The sequence below is a fragment of the Ranitomeya imitator genome, chromosome 2 (genome assembly GCF_032444005.1).
Source record: "Ranitomeya imitator isolate aRanImi1 chromosome 2, aRanImi1.pri, whole genome shotgun sequence".
In the NCBI taxonomy this organism is placed as follows: Eukaryota; Metazoa; Chordata; class Amphibia; order Anura; family Dendrobatidae; genus Ranitomeya; species Ranitomeya imitator.
The window spans coordinates 829,268,641-829,288,147 of NC_091283.1; the positions used below are offsets into that span (position 1 = coordinate 829,268,641).

Here is a 19,507-nt window from a genome sequence, read left to right on the forward strand (position 1 = left end):
ATTTTACCATGAAGGCCTGCTGCACAAAGTCTCCTCTTAACAGTTGTTGTAGAGATGTGTCTGCTGCTAGAACTCTGTATGGCATTGACCTGGTCTCTAATATGAGCTGCTGTTAACCTGCGATTTCTGAGGATGGTGACTCGGATAAACTTATCCTCAGAAGCAGAGGTGACTCTTGGTCTTCCTTTCCTGGGGCGGTCCTCATGTAAGCCAGTTTCTTTGTAACGTTTGATGGTTTTTGCCACTGCACTTGGGGACACTTTCAAAGCTTGCCCAATTTCTCTAGTAGCCTTCCACGACAGCCACCAGGAGGTTGTCTCCATTCCCTAATGGGGGACAGGAAGCACAAGAGGTTAAAAACCCCTCCCACCTCCCATTAACCAGTGTCTTTTCTGTCCCCCATGGGGCATGGAGAGGTTCCTGGTGCGCTGCTGCGGCGGCTCTAGCAGAGTACCTGTATTAATTTTCTTGCCGGGCACTTAAGGTCGGGCCCCCCGCGGCTTCCTCCTGCGCTGTGCCTCCCGTCTCCTCGGGATTCTGGGACCGCATTCCCCGGCCTCCTGCGTCCTCTTGCGGGGACAAAGCTGGTCGGGGTGCCCGCCGGAGGCCTCCCTGAGCTCTCCGGCGTCTCCCCCTCCAGCGCACGCTGTTCGGCGACCCGGAAGTCAGGTGGCGCTCCACTTCCGAGTCGGCGCTCCTGTGCAGGAGCGATACAGACCAGAGTGATGGATCACCGAACGGCGTGCGAGGCACGCTGCATCCTCGCACGCCTGCCTGGGACTCCGGAGGGGGAGGGGCGGCTAATTGCCACGCGCTGGTGCAGGCTTATTTTCTATATAAGCTGCGAAGACGTCTCAGGTAAGCTGCTGTAAGCATGGATGCGTCTTGCCCTGCAGCTGCAGAGCCCAGCGCTCCCCAAGTCCTAGTAAGTACCTTTTTTCCTCTGAATATATTGAGGAATTGGTATCTGCAATGAGGAACACTATGGGGCTAAAAGAGGAATCAGTTCCTCAGTCTATACAAGACGAACTGTTCGGCATACATACTGAAAAACAACCCGGTTTCCCCGTCCATAAAAGCATAATTGATATGATTAATAATGAATGGGAATTGCCTGAGAAACGGCTAACAACGCCTCCAGACTTTAAGCATCGGTTTCCTCTTGATGAGGACCTAATAAAATGGGACATTCCAAAAATTGATGTCCAGGTGGCTAGAGTGGCTAAAAAGACGGCTCTGCCATTCGAGGATTCCTCCCAATTAAAAGACCCCTTGGATAGGAAGATTGAGAGCCTTCTCAAAAAGTCCTGGGAAACGTCTACCTCAGATTCAATATAGCATCCACCTGCGTGGCCCGCTCTCTCTTCCGTTGGATAGAAGAGTTAGGGTATGTTCACACGTTCCTGATTTCCATCCTTTTTTTTTCAGGACTGAAACCGCAGCTCTTGGCAGAAAACGCAGGTCCTTTTTTTGGTCCTTTTTTTGTGCTTTTTTTTTGTGCGTTTTTTGATGCGTTTTTTGATCCTTTTTTTTATGCAGTTTTCTATGCAGAGTCTGTGTGTTTTCTAGGAAGTTTTTTTAGGGTTAAAATGGCTGAAAATACCCTAACCCTAACCCTAACCCTACCCCTAACCCTACCCCTAACCCTACCCCTAACCCTAACCCTACCCCTAACCCTAACCCTATTCTAACCTTAGTGGAAAAAAAAAAAAAAATTCCTAATTTTTTTATTGTCCTTACCTATGGGGGTGACAAAGGGGGGGGGGGGTGTCATTTACTATTTTTTTATTTTGATCACTGAGATAGGTTATATCTCAGTGATCAAAATGCACTTTGGAACGAATCTGCCGGCCAGATTTGGCGGGCGCACTGCGCATGCGCCCGCCATTTTGCAAGATGGCGGCGCCCATGGAGAAGACGGCCGGACGGACACCGGGAGGCCGGGTAAGTATAAGGGGGGAGATTAGGGCACGGGGGGGGGGGGACATCGGAGCACGGGGGGGGGGGGCATCGGAGCACGGGGGGGCATCGGATCACGGGGGAGGGTGGGATCGGGGCAGCCACACTCCGCCCACGCACTTCCGCCCGCTTCCCCGCACTTCCTGCTGCAGCGGTTCGGCACCACAAACCGCAATAAAACCCGCAGATATATTTTTGATCTGCGGGTTTTACTGCGGGTTTGACCTCACAATGGAGGTCTATGGGTGCAGAACCGCTGCGGCTCCGAAAAAAGAAGTGACATGGTACTTCTTTTTTACCGTGGCTATTCAGCGCGACTTTTTTTCCCGATTCCCGCATCATGTGCACAGTGGTTCCTGTTTTCCATAGGGTACATTGTACTGTACCCTGCATGGAAAACAGCTGCGGAACCGCAGCGGCAAAAACGCTGCGGTTCCGCAGAAAAAAACGCACTGTGTGAACATGGCCTTAGAAAGCCACATCTCTCAGGGTACCCCAAGAGAGGAGGTACTGGACTCTTTGCCTATCTTACACAGAGCAACAGGTTTCCTTGCAGATGCCTCACTGGAATCTATCCGGGTGGCCGCCAGATCCTTGGTCCAGACAAATTCAGCCAGAAGAGCTCTCTGGTTAAAGATGTGGAGCGGAGACGTTACGTCAAAAATAAAACTGTGTTCTATTCCCTTTAAGGGTGACTACGTGTTTGGGCCCTCCTTAGATGACATCTTAGAGAAAGCCACAGACAGAAAGAAAACCCTTCCTGAACAGAGGCCTCCCAGGAAGCGTTTTTTTCGACCCTCCCAGCCCCAGCCCTCCCAGGGTAGAGGGAAAGGAAAAACAGGGAGGTGGAGTTATGCTAAGGGGAAGCCTAAAAACATCCTTATTCCCCAACAAACACAACAAGAAAAGCAATGACTCCGATCCGGTGGGGGGGAGGCTTTCGAACTTCGTTCACAGTTGGCAGAATATCTCCAACAGCCCCTGGGTGGTGAGTGTTATCCAACAGGGTCTGCTGATAGAGTTCGATGCGCCTCCTCCCAGGATCTTAAGAGTCACCTCCCTGTCATCTTGGGAGACTCAAAAGTCGATGATGGCCGGAATACAGGACTTGCTAAACTCAAGAGCTATTTCCATGGTCCCGGTGAACGAGCAGGGGGAAGGACACTATTCCCGTATCTTCATGATAAAAAGCCTTCCGGGCAATCTCGGATTATAATAAATCTGAAAGCTCTCAACAAATACATAACCTACCGCAAGTTCAAGATGGAGTCAGTAAAAACAGCCATCCCTCTAATAGCTCCTCATTCATATATGGCAACAATAGACCTCAAGGATGCCTATTTCCATATTCCAATACATCCTCGGCACAGGAAATACCTGAGATTTGCGGTCCAATTCAACCAAAAAATCTTACATTTCCAGTACAATGTTCTCCCCTTCGGGATCTCCTCAGCCCCAAGGGTGTTTTCCAGAGTCATGGCGGAAGCAGTTGCCCATATCAGGAGCCAAGACATCGCTATAGTACCATACTTGGACGACCTGTTAATAATTGGTCCTTCCGCCGAAGTTCTCAATCAGAGAATTTCCAAAACTCTGAACATCTTACAGGAGTTGGGTTGGATTCCAAATCTAAAAAAGTCTCAGCTATCACCATCAAAGGTGAGGAAATTCCTCGGAGTCCTCTTGGATTCAGAAGGTCAAAAATCCTTCCTACCAGAGGAACATCGGATGAATCTAATTTCCAAGGTCTCACACTTCAGAAAACAACGTTCTCCGACCTTACGGGTTGCGATGTCTCTTCTGGGTTCGATGACGGCCTGTATACAATCAGTCCAGTGGGCTCAGAGCCACTCCAGAGTTTTGCAGGCGCACATCTTAGGAAACTGGAACGGGAATCCAAATTCCCTAAACAGAAGAGTTTACACTCCAGGGAAGGTAAAAACCTCGTTAACCTGGTGGGCGATCCAATCAAACCTACTGAAGGGAGTAGACTGGGTGCAAGATCCGCTAATTACGGTAACAACGGACGCCAGTCAAAAAGGTTGGGGAGCAGTGGTCTCGCAAATCCCATTCCAGGGTCTCTGGAATCAGAAAGAAAGCTCCGGTTCCTCCAACTCCAGAGAATTGTTGGCAGTGGAGAGGGCCCTTCTGGCAGCCAGCAGTCTCATTATAGGTCAACATGTCAGAGTTTACTCGGACAATATGACGACTGTTGCGCATCTAAAACACCAGGGGAGTCCAAAGTTCAACCAACTAAGAGCAATATCAGACAGAATATTTTGCTGGGCAGAGAAACATCTCCTCTCACTTTCAGCGATACACCTCAGGGGGTCGGTGAACGTTCAGGCAGATCGCCTAAGTCGTCACGTCTTGCATCCAGGAGAGTGGAGTCTGAAGGCGGACGTTTTCACAATGTTGACAGACAGGTGGGGTCTTCCCGATATAGACCTTCTAGCGTCCAGCCAGAATGCACAAGTCGAGAACTCCCTAAACCCCAAGGACAGGTCTCAGGGAGTAGACGCCTTCGCTCATACTTGGAGGTTCCATCTAGCATACGGGTTCCCTCCAATACCGTTACTTGCGAAGACCCTCCGGAAGATCCGGGACGATCAGGTCCAGACTATCTTAGTAGCTCCAGCATGGCCGAAGAGGAGCTGGTACCACCTCATCGAAGAACTGAAGGTGGACGGTCCAGTCTTTCTTCAAGTATCAGAAGATCTCCTCTGCCAGGGCCCCTTTTATCATCCGGAACCACAGAAGTTCAAACTGGCAGCCTGGCTATTGAAGCCCAGGTACTAAGAGCTAGGGGCCTTTCAGAGTCGGTAATCTCTACTCTACAGAAATCTAGAAAACCTATTACCAATGCCATATATGGCAAAATCTGGAATAGATTCTCCTCGTGGTGTCATCCTCATAAACCTGACCCTTTTCATCCTAATATTTCACAAATATTAGATTTTTTACAAAAAGGATTAGAGTTGGGGCTGAAGCCAAGTACCTTGAAAGTTCAAGTATCAGCCTTGAGTTCCGTCTTTGATCAGGACCTTGCGGGTCATCGTTGGATAAAGAGGTTTATGGTCGCAGCATCAAGACACTGTCCAAGAAGACAAATTTTCGTGCCATCTTGGGACTTAAACATAGTCCTAAAAGGTCTTACGGCTCCTCCATTTGAGCCATTATCATCTTGTTCCTCGCAACTTCTGTCCTACAAGACGGCCTTCTTGGTTGCAATTTCTACCTCAAGAAGAGTAGGGGAAATACAAGCCCTTTCAGTAAGAGAGCCTTATCTTACCATAAGAGATGATTCCATTGTGTTCCGTCCAGATCCTTGTTTCCTACCGAAAGTAGTGTCAGAATTTCATCGATCACAGGATATAGTCCTCCCATCGTTCTGTCACAATCCTTCAAATCCGGAAGAACACAGATTTCATACCTTGGATGTACGACGTATAGTGTTATACTACTTAGAACATACTAAATCGTTTAGAATTGACAAAAATCTCTTCGTTCATCTTTCTGGCAGAAACAAAGGCAAGAAGGTAGCGAAGAGTACCATTGCCAACTGGATAAAAAAGGCCATTTCTGAAGCATACTCAACTCAGAATATTGCTGTTCCTGCGGGCCTAAAAGCCCATTCCACCAGATCTACTTCCGTCTCTTGGGCTGAAAGGGCTGGCGCTTCATCGGAGCAGATTTGCAGGGCAGCAACATGGTCTTCCCTACACACTTTTACTAAGCATTATAGATTGGACTTCTGGTCCAATCGGGATCTTGCTTTTGGCCGAAAGGTTCTTCAAGCTGTGGTCCCTCCCTAAATACAGAATTGGTTGGCATTCCTCCTGGTGGCTGTCGTGGAAGGCTACTAGAGAAAATAGAATTATTCTTACCGTTAATTCGGTTTCTAGGAGCCTTCCACGACAGCATTAATTCCCTCCCGATGTTCTTGGATATTTTTTCTGAGAACCTAAAGGTAACCGGTGCTATGGGTTCAGTTGTAAGTCACTGGTTAATGGGAGGTGGGAGGGGTTTTTAACCTCTTGTGCTTCCTGTCCCCCATTAGGGAATGGAGACAACCTCCTGGTGGCTGTCGTGGAAGGCTCCTAGAAACCGAATTAACGGTAAGAATAATTCTATTTTTTCGGACTGACTGACCTTCATTTCTTAAAGTAATGATGGCCACTCGTTTTTCTTTACTTAGCTGCTTTTTTCTTGCCATAATACAAATTCTAACAGTCTGTTCAGTAGGACTATCAGCTGTGTATCCACCAGACTTCTGCACAACACAACTGATGGTCCCAACCCCATTTATAAGGCAAGAAATTCCACTTATTAAACCTGACAGGGCACACCTGTGAAGTGAAAACCATTCCCGGTGACTAAATCTAGAAGCTCATCAAGAGAATGCCAAGAGTGTGCAAAGCAGTCATGAAAGCAAAAGGTGGCTACTTCGAAGAACCTAGAATATAAGACATAATTTCAGTTGTTTCACACTTTTTTGTTAAGTATATAATTCCACATGTGTTAATTCATAGTTTTGATGCCTTCAGTGTGAATGTACAATTTTCATAGTCATGAAAATACAGAAAAATCATTAAATGAGAAGGTGTGTCCAAACTTTTGGTCTGTACTGTATATATAAAATTCCAGCATTCAAGCATTCAATCAGCTCATTCTGCCATTCGTGCAAATCCATCCGATCACGGAGCACAATGCACAGACTCCCGTCCGGAGCATGGCGGCTTCATGTATTTCCATTACGCTGTCACGCTCAGGTCGGGAGACTCGCGGTCAGTCCGTACATTGAGGTCCTAAGACATCTGCATGAGCCCTTATAGCAATTAGTAGTCTCCGATAGACTTTACTAGATGTGATATGTGAATCCAAAATCGTACTCTTGGCCCCGAACTGACCCAGATGCCGTAAAGGAATTCTTTAATATTATGTGACGTCGGGTTTATTTTTTTGCTTTTCTTCCTTGCTGCTCCCGGGAAGGGAAGAAATTTGACGGCCCGAGCGTTTAATAAAACAATAATAGTCACCAATTAACTATACAAAGTGGATGAATCGCAGCCTTCGGTCTTGTATCATGTCCGGAGGTTGTAGGAGGAGGGAACAAACCTGAACAGTGAAAAAGCCTTTGTTCCATTTATGACCCGTCAGACGGTTGTGCATTGTCATTTATAGCCAGGATGTGTTCACCCCATGGACACTCCGTGTATTTTTAGCACTTAATTGCTGGTACCATAGAGCCATAAAGAAATTAAAATACCGCATTGAGGTTGGATGCAAAGCTTGGCACCACGTTCCGGGGATATGCACCGGGTAGAAGTAGTGATGTGGTTTTTACAGAATTAGATCATTTCTATATTAAGGTGCGGTTACATCAATGTTTTCCTGCTTCTGCAATAAGAATATCCAGCTTTGCATTACAAATTTGATGGTCAGATACTGCGAGTCCGTCCAGGGTCTGAAAGTGGGGCCCCAAATGCTGACATATTGCCCCATCACACTCAAACACTTACACTGCATTTACTGTTGTGAATTCTGAATTGGACTGGAATTGACTGGAAGGTGTTGTGAATTCTGTGGTCAAGCTCCCTCCTGTGGTCATGAGTGGTACTTCGGCTGGTTCTGTCTATGAGCTTCCTCTGGTGGATGTGAGTGGGGCTGCGGCTTCTGAGTTTCCTTCCTCAGGTGACGGGGTTAAGTCGTTAGGTGCTGCTCTATTTAACTCCACCTAGTTCTTTGTTCCTGGCCTCCAGTCAATGTTCCAGTATTGGTCTTGCTTTCTCCTGGATCGTTCTTGTGGCCTGTCTGTCCTGCATAAGCTAAGTTCTGCTTGTGTTATTTTTGTTTGCTATTTTTTCTGTCCAGCTTGCTATTTTGGTTTGTCTTGCTGGCTGGAAGCTCTGGGACGCAGAGGAAGCACCTCCGTACCGTTAGTCGGTGCGGAGGGTCTTTTTGCGCCCTCTGCGTGGTTGTTTGTAGGTTTTTGTGCTGACCGCAAAGCTATCTTTCCTGTCCTCGGTCTATTTAGTAAGTCGGGCCTCACTTTGCTAAAATCTATTTCATCTCTGTGTTTGTGTTTTCATCTTTGCTCACAGTCATTATATGTGGGGGGCTGCCTTTTCCTTTGGGGAATTTCTCTGAGGCAAGGTAGGCTTATTTTTCTATCTTCAGGGCTAGCTAGTTTCTCAGGCTGTGCCGAGTTGCATAGGGAGCGTTAGGAGCAATCCACGGCTACCTCTAGTGTGGTGTGATAGGATTAGGGATTGCGGTCAGCAGAGTTCCCACGTCTCAGAGCTCGTCCTTTGTGATTAGCAACTATCAGGTCATTTTCTGTGCTCGTAACCACCAGGTCCATTGTGGTTCTGAATCACCTGTTCATAACAATTTACATGCGCTGAGTTCAGGCCGTTAAAGGAGCACAATCGACAATATTGAAGTCATTCCGTGCTTGTTTCCCGGCCTCTTTAACACCAGCTGAGGAACAATGATGGGGACAGAACGATCACTAGTAGATCAATCTGTCCCCATACAGCATCATGTTATCTGCAGCTTACACCGACCATGTGCTGCTGGGAACAATTAATTGATTATACCGGAAGAAAAATCAATCACCCGATGAATGAGCTGCATTTTGATCATTGGTTGTGCGATTGCTGACATGTTTACACCTATGGACACGTGTATGTGTGTGTCGCCCACCAAGGCTTGGGGTACTCAGTACCGGGTCCGGTCGCACTTAAAGGAGATGTCATGGTGGCTGCGACCCGGTCCGTGCCCTGGGACTCAAACTGATGGGGACGGTCTTTTAAGGGGAATTGTACATAAAGTCTATTGCTCGTGACGCCACCTGTGGTTCTCAGTCAGTAAGGACCGATGCCGCTTAAAGGGGTCCTCTGGGGTGATGGTATGGCGGCTGGATGGTGACGCTTCCCACAGGTGAAGCGGGGTCCCCATGGCTCCCAAGGTGAATGGCAGGGATGATGTGTTGCCGGTGAATAACAGAAGACACAGGGTTGCAGTCTTTACCTGGTTTACTGGTGATAGCAGGCCACAGTCCAGGGTACCGGCAACAGGTACATTAGGAGTCCAGGCAGCCCAGAAACAAGTGGAAATCCCCTTTGACAGGTCAGGTAGGGAGCCTTCCAGTATGCGCTGCTTTTCTGGTCTCTTGCTCCCTGAAGTTTGCTGGCAAGGTTTCTCTCCTGTCCTGGGACAGTACCTGCACGGTAGGCAGCTTGGGCCGTTCTCTTGGGGTCTCAGGCACGGTGACTCCAGGCTCTGACTGCTGTTGTACCTCAGATGTTGTACGGGCAGTTTGCGTATAGTTCTATGCCCTCCGGTTCTGCTGTGGGGCTTGCAGCTCCCCACAGCCTCGGGCTCCCGGTGCCCGGTTTCTGCGCTCTGGTTCCTAGGAGGCCCAATCACAGCCTCCTTGAGCCCTCAATCTCTCTTCTGCTTCTAAACACTCCTCTCCCTTCACTGTCTGCTACAGACTGAACTAACTCCTCCTCCATACCATGATGGATATCAGGGAAGTTCCCCTAAAACAGGGTTTTGAGCTCCCCCTTCTAGCCTGGAGGTAGAACGTGTTGTGTGTGAGATTTACCCGCCAAAGGGATCCCTCTTGTTTCCAGGCATAGCACTACCCTCCCTGAGAGGAAGGCAGCACTACTGTGGTACCCGAACTCCTGGGGTGGCACATGTGCATGCCCACACACATACATATACACAGAGCACATACATACAGACACACGTATACACAGAGCACAAATATACAGACACAGGTATACACAAAGTACATACAGACACACAGGTATAGACAGAGCACATAGATACAGACACACGTATACACAGCACGTATATACAGATACAGGTATAAATAGAGTAAATTCAGACAGACACAGGTATAGACAGAGCATGTACAGACAGACACACGTATACACAGCACATAGATACAGACACGTGTACACAGAGCACATACATGTAGACACAAGTATACACAGAGCACATACATACAGACACCCATATACACAGAGCACATAGATACAGACACACGTGTACACAGAGCACATACATACAGACACACGTGTACACAGCACATACATACAGACACAGGTATTCACAGAGCACATAGATACAGACACGTGTACACAGAGCACATACATACAAACACAGGTAAACACAGCACATACAGACACAAGTATACACAGCACATAAATACATACATACAGACACAAGTATACACAGAGCACATAGATACAGACACAAGTATACACAGAGCACATACATACAGACACACGTGTACACAGAGCACGTACAAACAGACACAAGTATACACAGCACATACATACAGACACAGGTATACACAGAGCACATACATACAGACACAGGTATACACAGCACATACAGACACAAGTATACACAGAGCACATAGATACAGACACAATTATACACAGAGCACATACATACAGACACACGTGTACACAGAGCACGTACAGACAGACACAAGTATACACAGCACATACATACAGACACAGGTATACACAGAGCACATACATACAGACACAGGTATACACAGCACATACATACAGACACAGGTATACACAGAGCACATACATACAGACACAGGTATACACAGCACATACATACAGACACAGGTATACACAGAGCACATACATACAGACACCGGTATACACAGAGCACATACATACGGACACCGGTATACACAGAGCACATACATACAGACACCGGTATACACAGAGCACATACATACAGACACAAGTATACACAGAGCACATACATACAGACACAAGTGTACACAGAGCACGTACATACAGACACCGGTATACACAGAGCACATACATAATTGCACACACACTATGGAAGATTTGCCAGGCTCTTCTAGACTTTGCATGGTATAGGACCTGTAGTGACTTCACTGTCACATCTGGACATGTCACCAAAAGTCCTGTAAAGCGCTGTGGAATATGATGGGAAAATATAAGTGAGCATAATTTATTAAATATGTCCTGCAGCACTCTCCGCATGAAAAGCTGCACTAATAATGAACTGCTGTTTTTTATGCAGTTTCTGCTGTAGATGCTGGGGGGCCCTAACAAAGTGGTGGCGCTGAGCAATTGCTTCCTCCCTTCCCTAATGCCCCTTATCTGCCCTGGATGATTATATTATGGAATACTTTCATTTTTTTTTTTTGTTCTGAGTGTCTGCTTCTTGATAAGTCTCTGTACTGAATAGTATTTGACTCCTGAAAATTAATCCTTGAGCAAATGTTCGTATCAAAAAATCTTGCATCATGGTGCAGATAGTTACAGTAACGTGTAGCTGAGATTACGGAAATGATTCTGTTGATTATTTGCACAGTAGATTGATTTCAGTTGCATTCGGCCTGAACCAGTCCTGTAATAACTTCCTGTACCCTCCTTAACTAAATAACACCAGCTTAGCTTATGTATTGTATCTATATACTGAATACTGCAAATATAAGACAAAGTTATTAATAAGAACTGTAGGAGTCGATATAATCTGTACGATAGAAGGGTAATTCAGTCCTTGTTGTTGGAAGGATTCTTTACAGTAAAAGTGGCTAAAATGGGAAATGTCCAATTCAGAAAAATCAAGTCGTATCAATATAGCAGCCTCCTGATCCCCCACCAATGGCAGACAACATGGGGAAGTGGGTATTGGGTATTTGGGCACCATATATGTGATCTTCACCCGTGATATAGGCTGGTATTATATAGATCTGATAAAGCATCAATTTTCCTCTTCCTATTGAAAAAAACAACCATGCACGCTCATCTAGGCATGTATGTTTATGGTGTAATTTTTTTGAGGAGGGAAATAAGCTGCTTTTGTTATAACTTTTATAAAAAAAAAAAAGGGGATTGTGCATGTTGGATATCAATATGTCCAATCTTTTTTTTCGGTTTCCATTTCCCAACATCTGCCATAAAAAATAAAGAGCTGGAACAGTTGAATCGAAAATTGGTGGAATATAGGCAGCATTCATCTATGGTGTATGAGCGTCTTGACCCCATGGCGGTTCCTAAATTGATAATGCAATGTAAAATTAATGGGGTGGAAGAAAACAAGCGGAGCCTTCAAAGGTTGATGCTGGTTGTAACGTCCATTGTATCAATGGGTTAAATTAAAGTTTCTGTTATCAGGAAGTAAGATTGGGAAAAACTATTTGCAGTCATGTGTAGAGAGGCGTTCTCATTCCCGGAACACAGACTGAAAACAGAGTAATGACTCAGGCTTGGTAGAGCCGGTCGGACTGGAGAAATCGCCGTCTCTTTATAAAGCAGGAAACCTGCGTGTTTGATCAAGATAAATCCCAGTACAACAAGGGAGGTCGGGTTTATGTCCCTGCGGTGACGCGCAGATCTGTCATGATCCCAATGGCAGGGGATCACAAAAGGACAAGCACAAAAAACAAAACAAGCTCTAGGGTGATGGAAACTGAGCTGACCGCGATCCTGAACCTAAACACACAACTAGCTGTAGCCGGGGAACGTGCCTACGATGATTCCTAGACATCTCGCGCCAGCCGAAGGACTAACTTCCCCTATTAGAAGAAACACAGACCTCTCTTGCCTCCAGAGAAACACCCCACAGAAATAGCAGCCCCCCACATGTAATGACGGTGAAATGAGAGGAAAGCACATACGTAGTTATGAAAACAGATTCAGCAAAATGAGGCCCGCTAAAGCTAGATAGCAGAGGATACAAAAGTGAACTGCGCGGTCAGCGAAAAACCCTACAAAAAAACCATCCTGAAATTACTTGAACTCATGTGCCAACTCATGGAACATGAGGAGTAATATCAGCCCACTAGAGCAACCAGCAAAAAGGAATCACATATCTGCAAGCTGGACTAAGACAAAAATTAAGCAAAACGTGGAACAGGAAAATCAAAAACTTAGCTTGTCCTGAAGATTACAGAAGCGGGAAGCAGAGGTAACAAGACACACTGATTACATTGATAGCCGGCGAGGAAATGACAAGAAAGCCAGGTTAAATAGGAAACTCCCCTATCCTGATAGAACAGGTGGACACCAGAGACCGCAGAAAACACAAGTCACCCAGTACCATCTGTAACCACCAGAGGGAGCCCAAAAACAGAATCCACAACACAGATCGCTACATCATGATCCTACGGTCATTGGTTGTGGTTTTGGGAATAACTCTTTAAGCGTATCCCCTATCCAGCCAAGTCCCACCAGTAACATTGATTCTTGGGGTCCACTGTTCAGCTTCATGCAAAGATAACTAGACCCTAGTACACAAATTTTTACTTTTGCTTCTGTTTAATATTACTATAACTTGTTTAATAAATGATTAGATAATTCAGAATTTGCAGAGAAAGAATCAAGTGTAATAGTGCTGCTCATTAGTACTCGTTCACAGGGGTGGCCTACCGGAGGATTTTCCTGTCCCCCTGTGGGGCCAGTCCTTGCCTGCCCCTATCCATTCAATAGGAGATATCTTGCTCATCGTTAGGGGTCTGACTGATGGCACCCCCAAAGACCCAAGATCGAGGAACTGAACTTTGCAGACACCCCATAAATGTTTTCATTGTCAGTGGGACTTCCAAAAAATGGCTCAGTGTACAGCGCTTTCCTATGGGACTGTCTTAGAAAGTCAATGTCCATTCAGGACATGGCCGCAGATTCTTGTTCTAAGGGTCCCAGAGCCCTGACCTTGTGCTACATGGGGGTCCTGGCTGATGACATCCAGCGCTCAGAAAGTTACCCCTTATCCAGGTGAGTGAAATCTTCTGATTTTGGGGGTAACCCTTCATTTTAATTGGACAGATAGTGGTACAGACAAGAGGGTATCTGTGCAAAAGCACTGGATGGCCCACCTAGTTTCCAACCAATGATGTACACGGAGAATGGGGGCTTCCATAGGAAAGAAAAAGGTTCCTGTGAGGTTCTGCTTGGTGTCGCTGTAGAGGTCAGCCAGGGCCGTAGTCGTAGCGGAGCTTATCATGTTTTGCGTGCCCTGACCTCCCTCCTCATACAAATCGTGTTTCACTTTCAGCTTTCTTGTCTCTCCATATGCTGTGCCGTCAGGGCTCTTCCTTAGTTCTCCAGGGTCTCCTTTAGCCATTTGTGTAATAACAGAGACACAGTCCAGTAGTAACTGATAACACAGAACTTTACTTTCATAGCTTCGCAGTACATCAAGGCTCAACACAGCATTCTCAGCAGATTTCACATTACATGTCATTACAGCCTTCCCCTTGCTTTTGTTCCTGTCACACAGCTCAAGATCATGCCTTACCGCATTGTACATTTTCTCAGCATCCTTCCTGTTCAGACTACCTTCCACTTGGTGTTCCTTCAGCCGTTTCGCCCTGATCTGAGGGCATCTACCCAGGCTAGAATCTGCCACATGGTGAGCGACCAGACTGTCTATCCTGCCGTGTCCACCTTTATAGCTTCCATACTTGAAGCTCAATCTTCTGTAACTCCTGTAGCTGCATCTGTGTTGTTTCCCACACACTGGATAACTGGGCACTGCTTTGTGAACAGCGATACGGGGTTTTACAGTTGCCCGGGCCTAAAGCCCACCCGAGCTCTATGGGCACCCTCGCCCTACTCACTCTAATCGGGAAGATCCTTTCCTCTTACTACAGTGACCCCTCCTACAGTTAACTATTCACAGTGCTATAGCTAAAACTATGCTATACACCATCTTGTGGCAAAACTAGGGTACTGAACTTTCCCTATAAACAATAGCAACAATCACATATGAAATATTACAAATGACTACACATATGTTACGTATCAAATTACAGTTACAGATCCCTAAAATAACTATTTACACAGAATGTCCAAAGGGAATATTCTTCAACCTTCTTACATCACCATTTAAGAGCATAAAGTCCTGGTGCCCGCACCCCATTTTATGACTTTACATTTGCCACTTCCTTATTTGCTGACCTGGTGGCTCTTGTATGGCCCAAATTACTTTTGCAGGTTCCCAACTATTACATAGGAGACTAAACCCTCTTGGAGTTGCCCCCTCTCTACAGGGTTTCCTTCTTGGGATGTATGCCCTTGTTTCCATCTCCTAGTTATGGAGAACTTGGTCAGCCACTAAATTTAGTAATTGTGAGCCATCGGTGGGAGGTATTCTCATGTGGGTGGTCTCATGGACCATTTACAATATCCGTGCACCATTGGCTTCCAGCCGCATAAATTGCAGAAATAGTATTTTTGCCCCTTGTATTTGGTGTTCGGTGAAACAATTTTTTGGCTTCTATCGCTTTTTCTATTTCTTCTGCTATTTGCTCATCTCCCAAATTATTTTTAATTATAGGAATACGTTTTTCGTCATCTGGTAACAACCTGACGTACTGAATTCTGGCCTCTGGGTACTTGCAAGAATGAGTGTCCCATTCACAACCCTCAAGGTCACTATTTCAGGCTTGTGACACTTTGTTGGTTGCCCCCCCTAAATAGTGGGAAAAAAGCCTCACAATCCGTGATCACAACCTCCAAGACTTCATGACTCAATTTCAATCATCACAAAAATTCTCCTGGACCTGGTTTCCCGTAATGAAAAATGGAGATTCGCTCGGATATCACACGTCGATGCTGAAGAATACTCTTTATATAAAGGCTTTCAGGACTTCGAAGAGGAGGAAATGACCCTTCTATTGTGGGGAAGGCTGAATCATTCAATCTATCACTAGGGGACAAACGTAATTTTATGACCTATCGTTAAGTGTTTTTATAGCGCAAGTCCCCCACCAACTCGGTCACAAAATCTTACCATAATGATACTCGGCTGTTTGGAGAAAGTGTGGCGTTCCTCACCACAAAGTGTGCCATCTATAGCTTTTATTGCCTTGAAAGATGATCTAGATAGAAAATATATAAAGAAATTGATGTAACCCTTTATGTTGGCTTTTTATACCAGGATTGTGATAAATGTAAAGTATTTAGCTAAAAGAAAGTTGGATGAACATAAGACGCTATGTAAAATTATCTAAAGTTGAAAGCCATTGTGATTTATCCGAGCAATATGCAGTGATTTAAGTGCCGTACTTTGTTTTGAACGGTTTGTTTTCACTTTTTTTTTCTTCATAGATCTAAATCTTTTTATAGCGCAAGTCCCCCACCAACTCGGTCACAAAATCTTACCATAATGATACTCTGCTGTTTGGAGAAAGTGTGGCGTTCCTCACCACAAAGTGTGCCATCTATAGCTTTTATTGCCTTGAAAGATGATCTAAAAAATATATAAAGTAATTGACATAACCCTTTATGTTGGCTTTTTATACCAGGATTGTGATAAATGTAAAGTATTTAGCTAAAAGAAAGTTGGATGAACATAAGACGCTATATAAAATTATCTTAAGTTGAAAGCCATTGTGGTTTATCGGAGCAATACGCGGTGATTTAAGTACTTTGTTTTGAAGTGTTTGTTTTCACTTTTTTTTCTTCATAGATCTAAATTCCACCGCAATAGCCTTGAGACATGTGAATGATTCCTTCAACACTTTACTAGACACCCAACATCAGCTCGCCCAGAATCTCACCGCGATTAGAGATAACATTAACCAGACGCTGACCAACTGCGGGAGCCCCTGCGCTTCTGCTCCCTCCGTCAGCGAGCTGTACATGGATGCCAACTTCCAGAGTGTAAGTTCCGTTTCACCACATCCTTTTTACTTCCCTCATAAAGTAAGACCTGATGGGCGCGCAATACCGGACTTGTCTTATTCTGTCACCACTGTTAATAAGCAAAAAGTTAAGAATTTGTTTAAAAATTTGTTTTTTTGCGGGACAAGTTGTACTTTTGAAAGACACCATTGGTTTTGCCATGTTGTGTACTCAAAAATGTTTTTACCATGTTCAATAGATGCTAAAACTGAGCTGCCATTATGATTCTCCAGATCATTACGAGTTCATAGACACCAAACATGTCTACGTTCTTTTTTATTTAAGTAGTGAAAAAAAAATCCCAAATTTGTTTAAAAAACATAAAAACATTGCACCATTTTCTGGGAACCGCAGCGTCTCCACTTTTTGTGATCTCAGGTCAGGTGAGGGCTTATTTTTTGCGTGCTGAGCTGACGCTTTTAATGATACCATTTTGGTGCAGATATGTTCTTTTGATCACCTGTTATTGCATTTTAATGCAATGTCACAGCGACCAAAAAAACGTAATTCTGGCGTTTTGACTTTTTTTCTCGCTACGCTGTTAAGAATCAGGTTAATTTTTTTTTTGTGTGATTCTGAACACACAAATGCCAAATATGTGTATGTTTTGATTTTTTTTATTATTTTTATTGTTTTATTTTGAATGTGGCAAAAGGGGGGTGATTTGAGCTTTTATATATTTTTTTATATTTTTCAAATATTCTTTTTTTTTTTACTTTTGGCATGCTTCAATAGTCTCCATGGGAGGCTAGAAGTTGCCATAACCCGATCGGCTCTGCTATATGCAGGCGATGATCATATCGCTTGCTATGAGCACCGACCACCGGGCGGCGCTCATAGCAATGTGGCAGTGACAACCATAGAGGTTTGCTAGAGACCTTTGGTTGTCGTTCCAACCCATCGGTGACCCCACGTGACGTGGGTCACCGATGGGCGGGATTTCCAGCACGATTGCGGGAAACCCATGTTAAATGCCTATGTCAGTTTTGACAGCAGCATTTAATGGGTTAATAGCCGTGGGTGGATCGCGATTCCACCCATGGCTGTTCCGGGCACATGTCAGCTGTTCAAAATAGCTGACATGTGCTGTGAATGATGTGGTGTCGCCTCTGGATCCCACATCAAAGGAGGAGACATGTGTACTAGTACGGCGCATGCCGTCAAGGGGTTAAAGGGATTGTCCTTGTGGCAAGGCTCATTAAAGGTGCCGATATTGACTTTTAGGATTTCTGCTTCCAATAGCTGGCACTAGAGTGCATTGTCTTTTTCCTCTCTGAAAAGGCAATTTGCAATATATACCACATTCACCGCCATTACTATTATATTCCACACTCTCCTATTATATACTGCATTCACCTCCATTACAATATAAAGAGCATTAGCCTATTATATACTGCATTTATCTCCACTGCTATTCTATACCGCCTTCACCTATTCTATACCGCCTTCACCTATTCTATACCGCCTTCACCTATTATATACTGCATTCACTTCCATTACAATATATACCGTATTCACCTATTATATACCGTATTCACCTATTATATACCGCATTCACCTATTATATACCGCATTCACCTATTATATACTGCATTCACCTCCATTACAATATATACCGTATTCACCTATTCTATACCGCCTTCACCTATTCTATACCGCCTTCACCTATTATATACAGCATTCACCTCCATTACAATATATACCGTATTCACCTATTATATACCGTATTCACCTATTATATACCGCATTCACCTATTATATACCGCATTCACCTATTATATACTGCATTCACCTCCATTACAATATATACCGTATTCACCTATTCTATACCGCCTTCACCTATTCTATACCGCCTTCACCTATTCTATACCGCCTTCACCTATTATATACAGCATTCACCTCCATTACAATATATACCGTATTCACCTATTATATACCGCAGTCACCTATTATATACCGCCTTCACCTATTATATACCGCCTTCACCTATTATATACCGCCTTCACCTATTATATACCGCCTTCACCTATTATATACCGCATTCACCTATTATATACCGCCTTCACCTATTATATACCGCATCCACCTATTATATACCGCATCCACCTATTATATACCGCATCCACCTATTATATACCGCATCCACCTCCATTACTATTGGCTTTTTCAGATTTTCAGAATGTCTGCATACCACCTTTTACCCCCTAATTTCTAGGTTTGGGTTTCCCCCTATTGATTTCTAACTCTTTTATTTGCAGATACCAAGTTTCACAAATCAGCTGAATGACATTGATGACTTTTTGAACTCGGGCGTTGGAGACACGATCCAGAAGGTAAACTCGATGTCGTCACTTTAGCAATTATAATTGCCTGAAAAACAAACAATAACATTATTGTATTATTATTATTATTATTACTCTTCATTATTAGTTTTACGTTAATAGATACTGTATAATTGAATATTCTGATCAGACCTGAGTGTGACTGTAAGGCCACTTCCTGCAGCTGGAGCCTCCCCCCACTGCTGTCCCTTCAGTCATGCAAACTTCAAAAGGATTAACCCCGTGTTCTCTGCAAGTCTTTCACGATGCTGTTACTCTAAGGAAAATGGAAAATCCTGCCGACTGTGGACAACTCTTTCTTTGTCTACATTTATCATATGACTTTTCCTTTAGCTGAATGTATTGGGGGCGAGTGCAGAATTTCGGGCAGGACCTTCCGGCCTAGAGCAGGTTCCGGGAGTCTTACTGATTTACTTCTCTCGAGTTCCTGGTGGCGCAGAATCAAGAATAACACAAGTGATTTATGACAAATGTCCTAGTGGAAGTATAATGTGAGGA

General features: G+C 44.7%; 1 protein-coding gene across 1 annotated transcript in view; it reads left to right on the forward strand.

Moving 5' to 3' along the window:
* LOC138666007 (prominin-1-A-like) overlaps positions 1-19,507 on the forward strand; it is a 78,788-nt gene that overhangs the window by 42,835 nt on the left and 16,446 nt on the right. The window contains exons 8-9 of the mRNA XM_069754058.1: positions 16,453-16,646; positions 18,926-19,000. Of these exons, the coding sequence (XP_069610159.1) occupies positions 16,453-16,646; positions 18,926-19,000 (269 nt within the window). The remainder of the gene's footprint in view (positions 1-16,452; positions 16,647-18,925; positions 19,001-19,507) is intronic.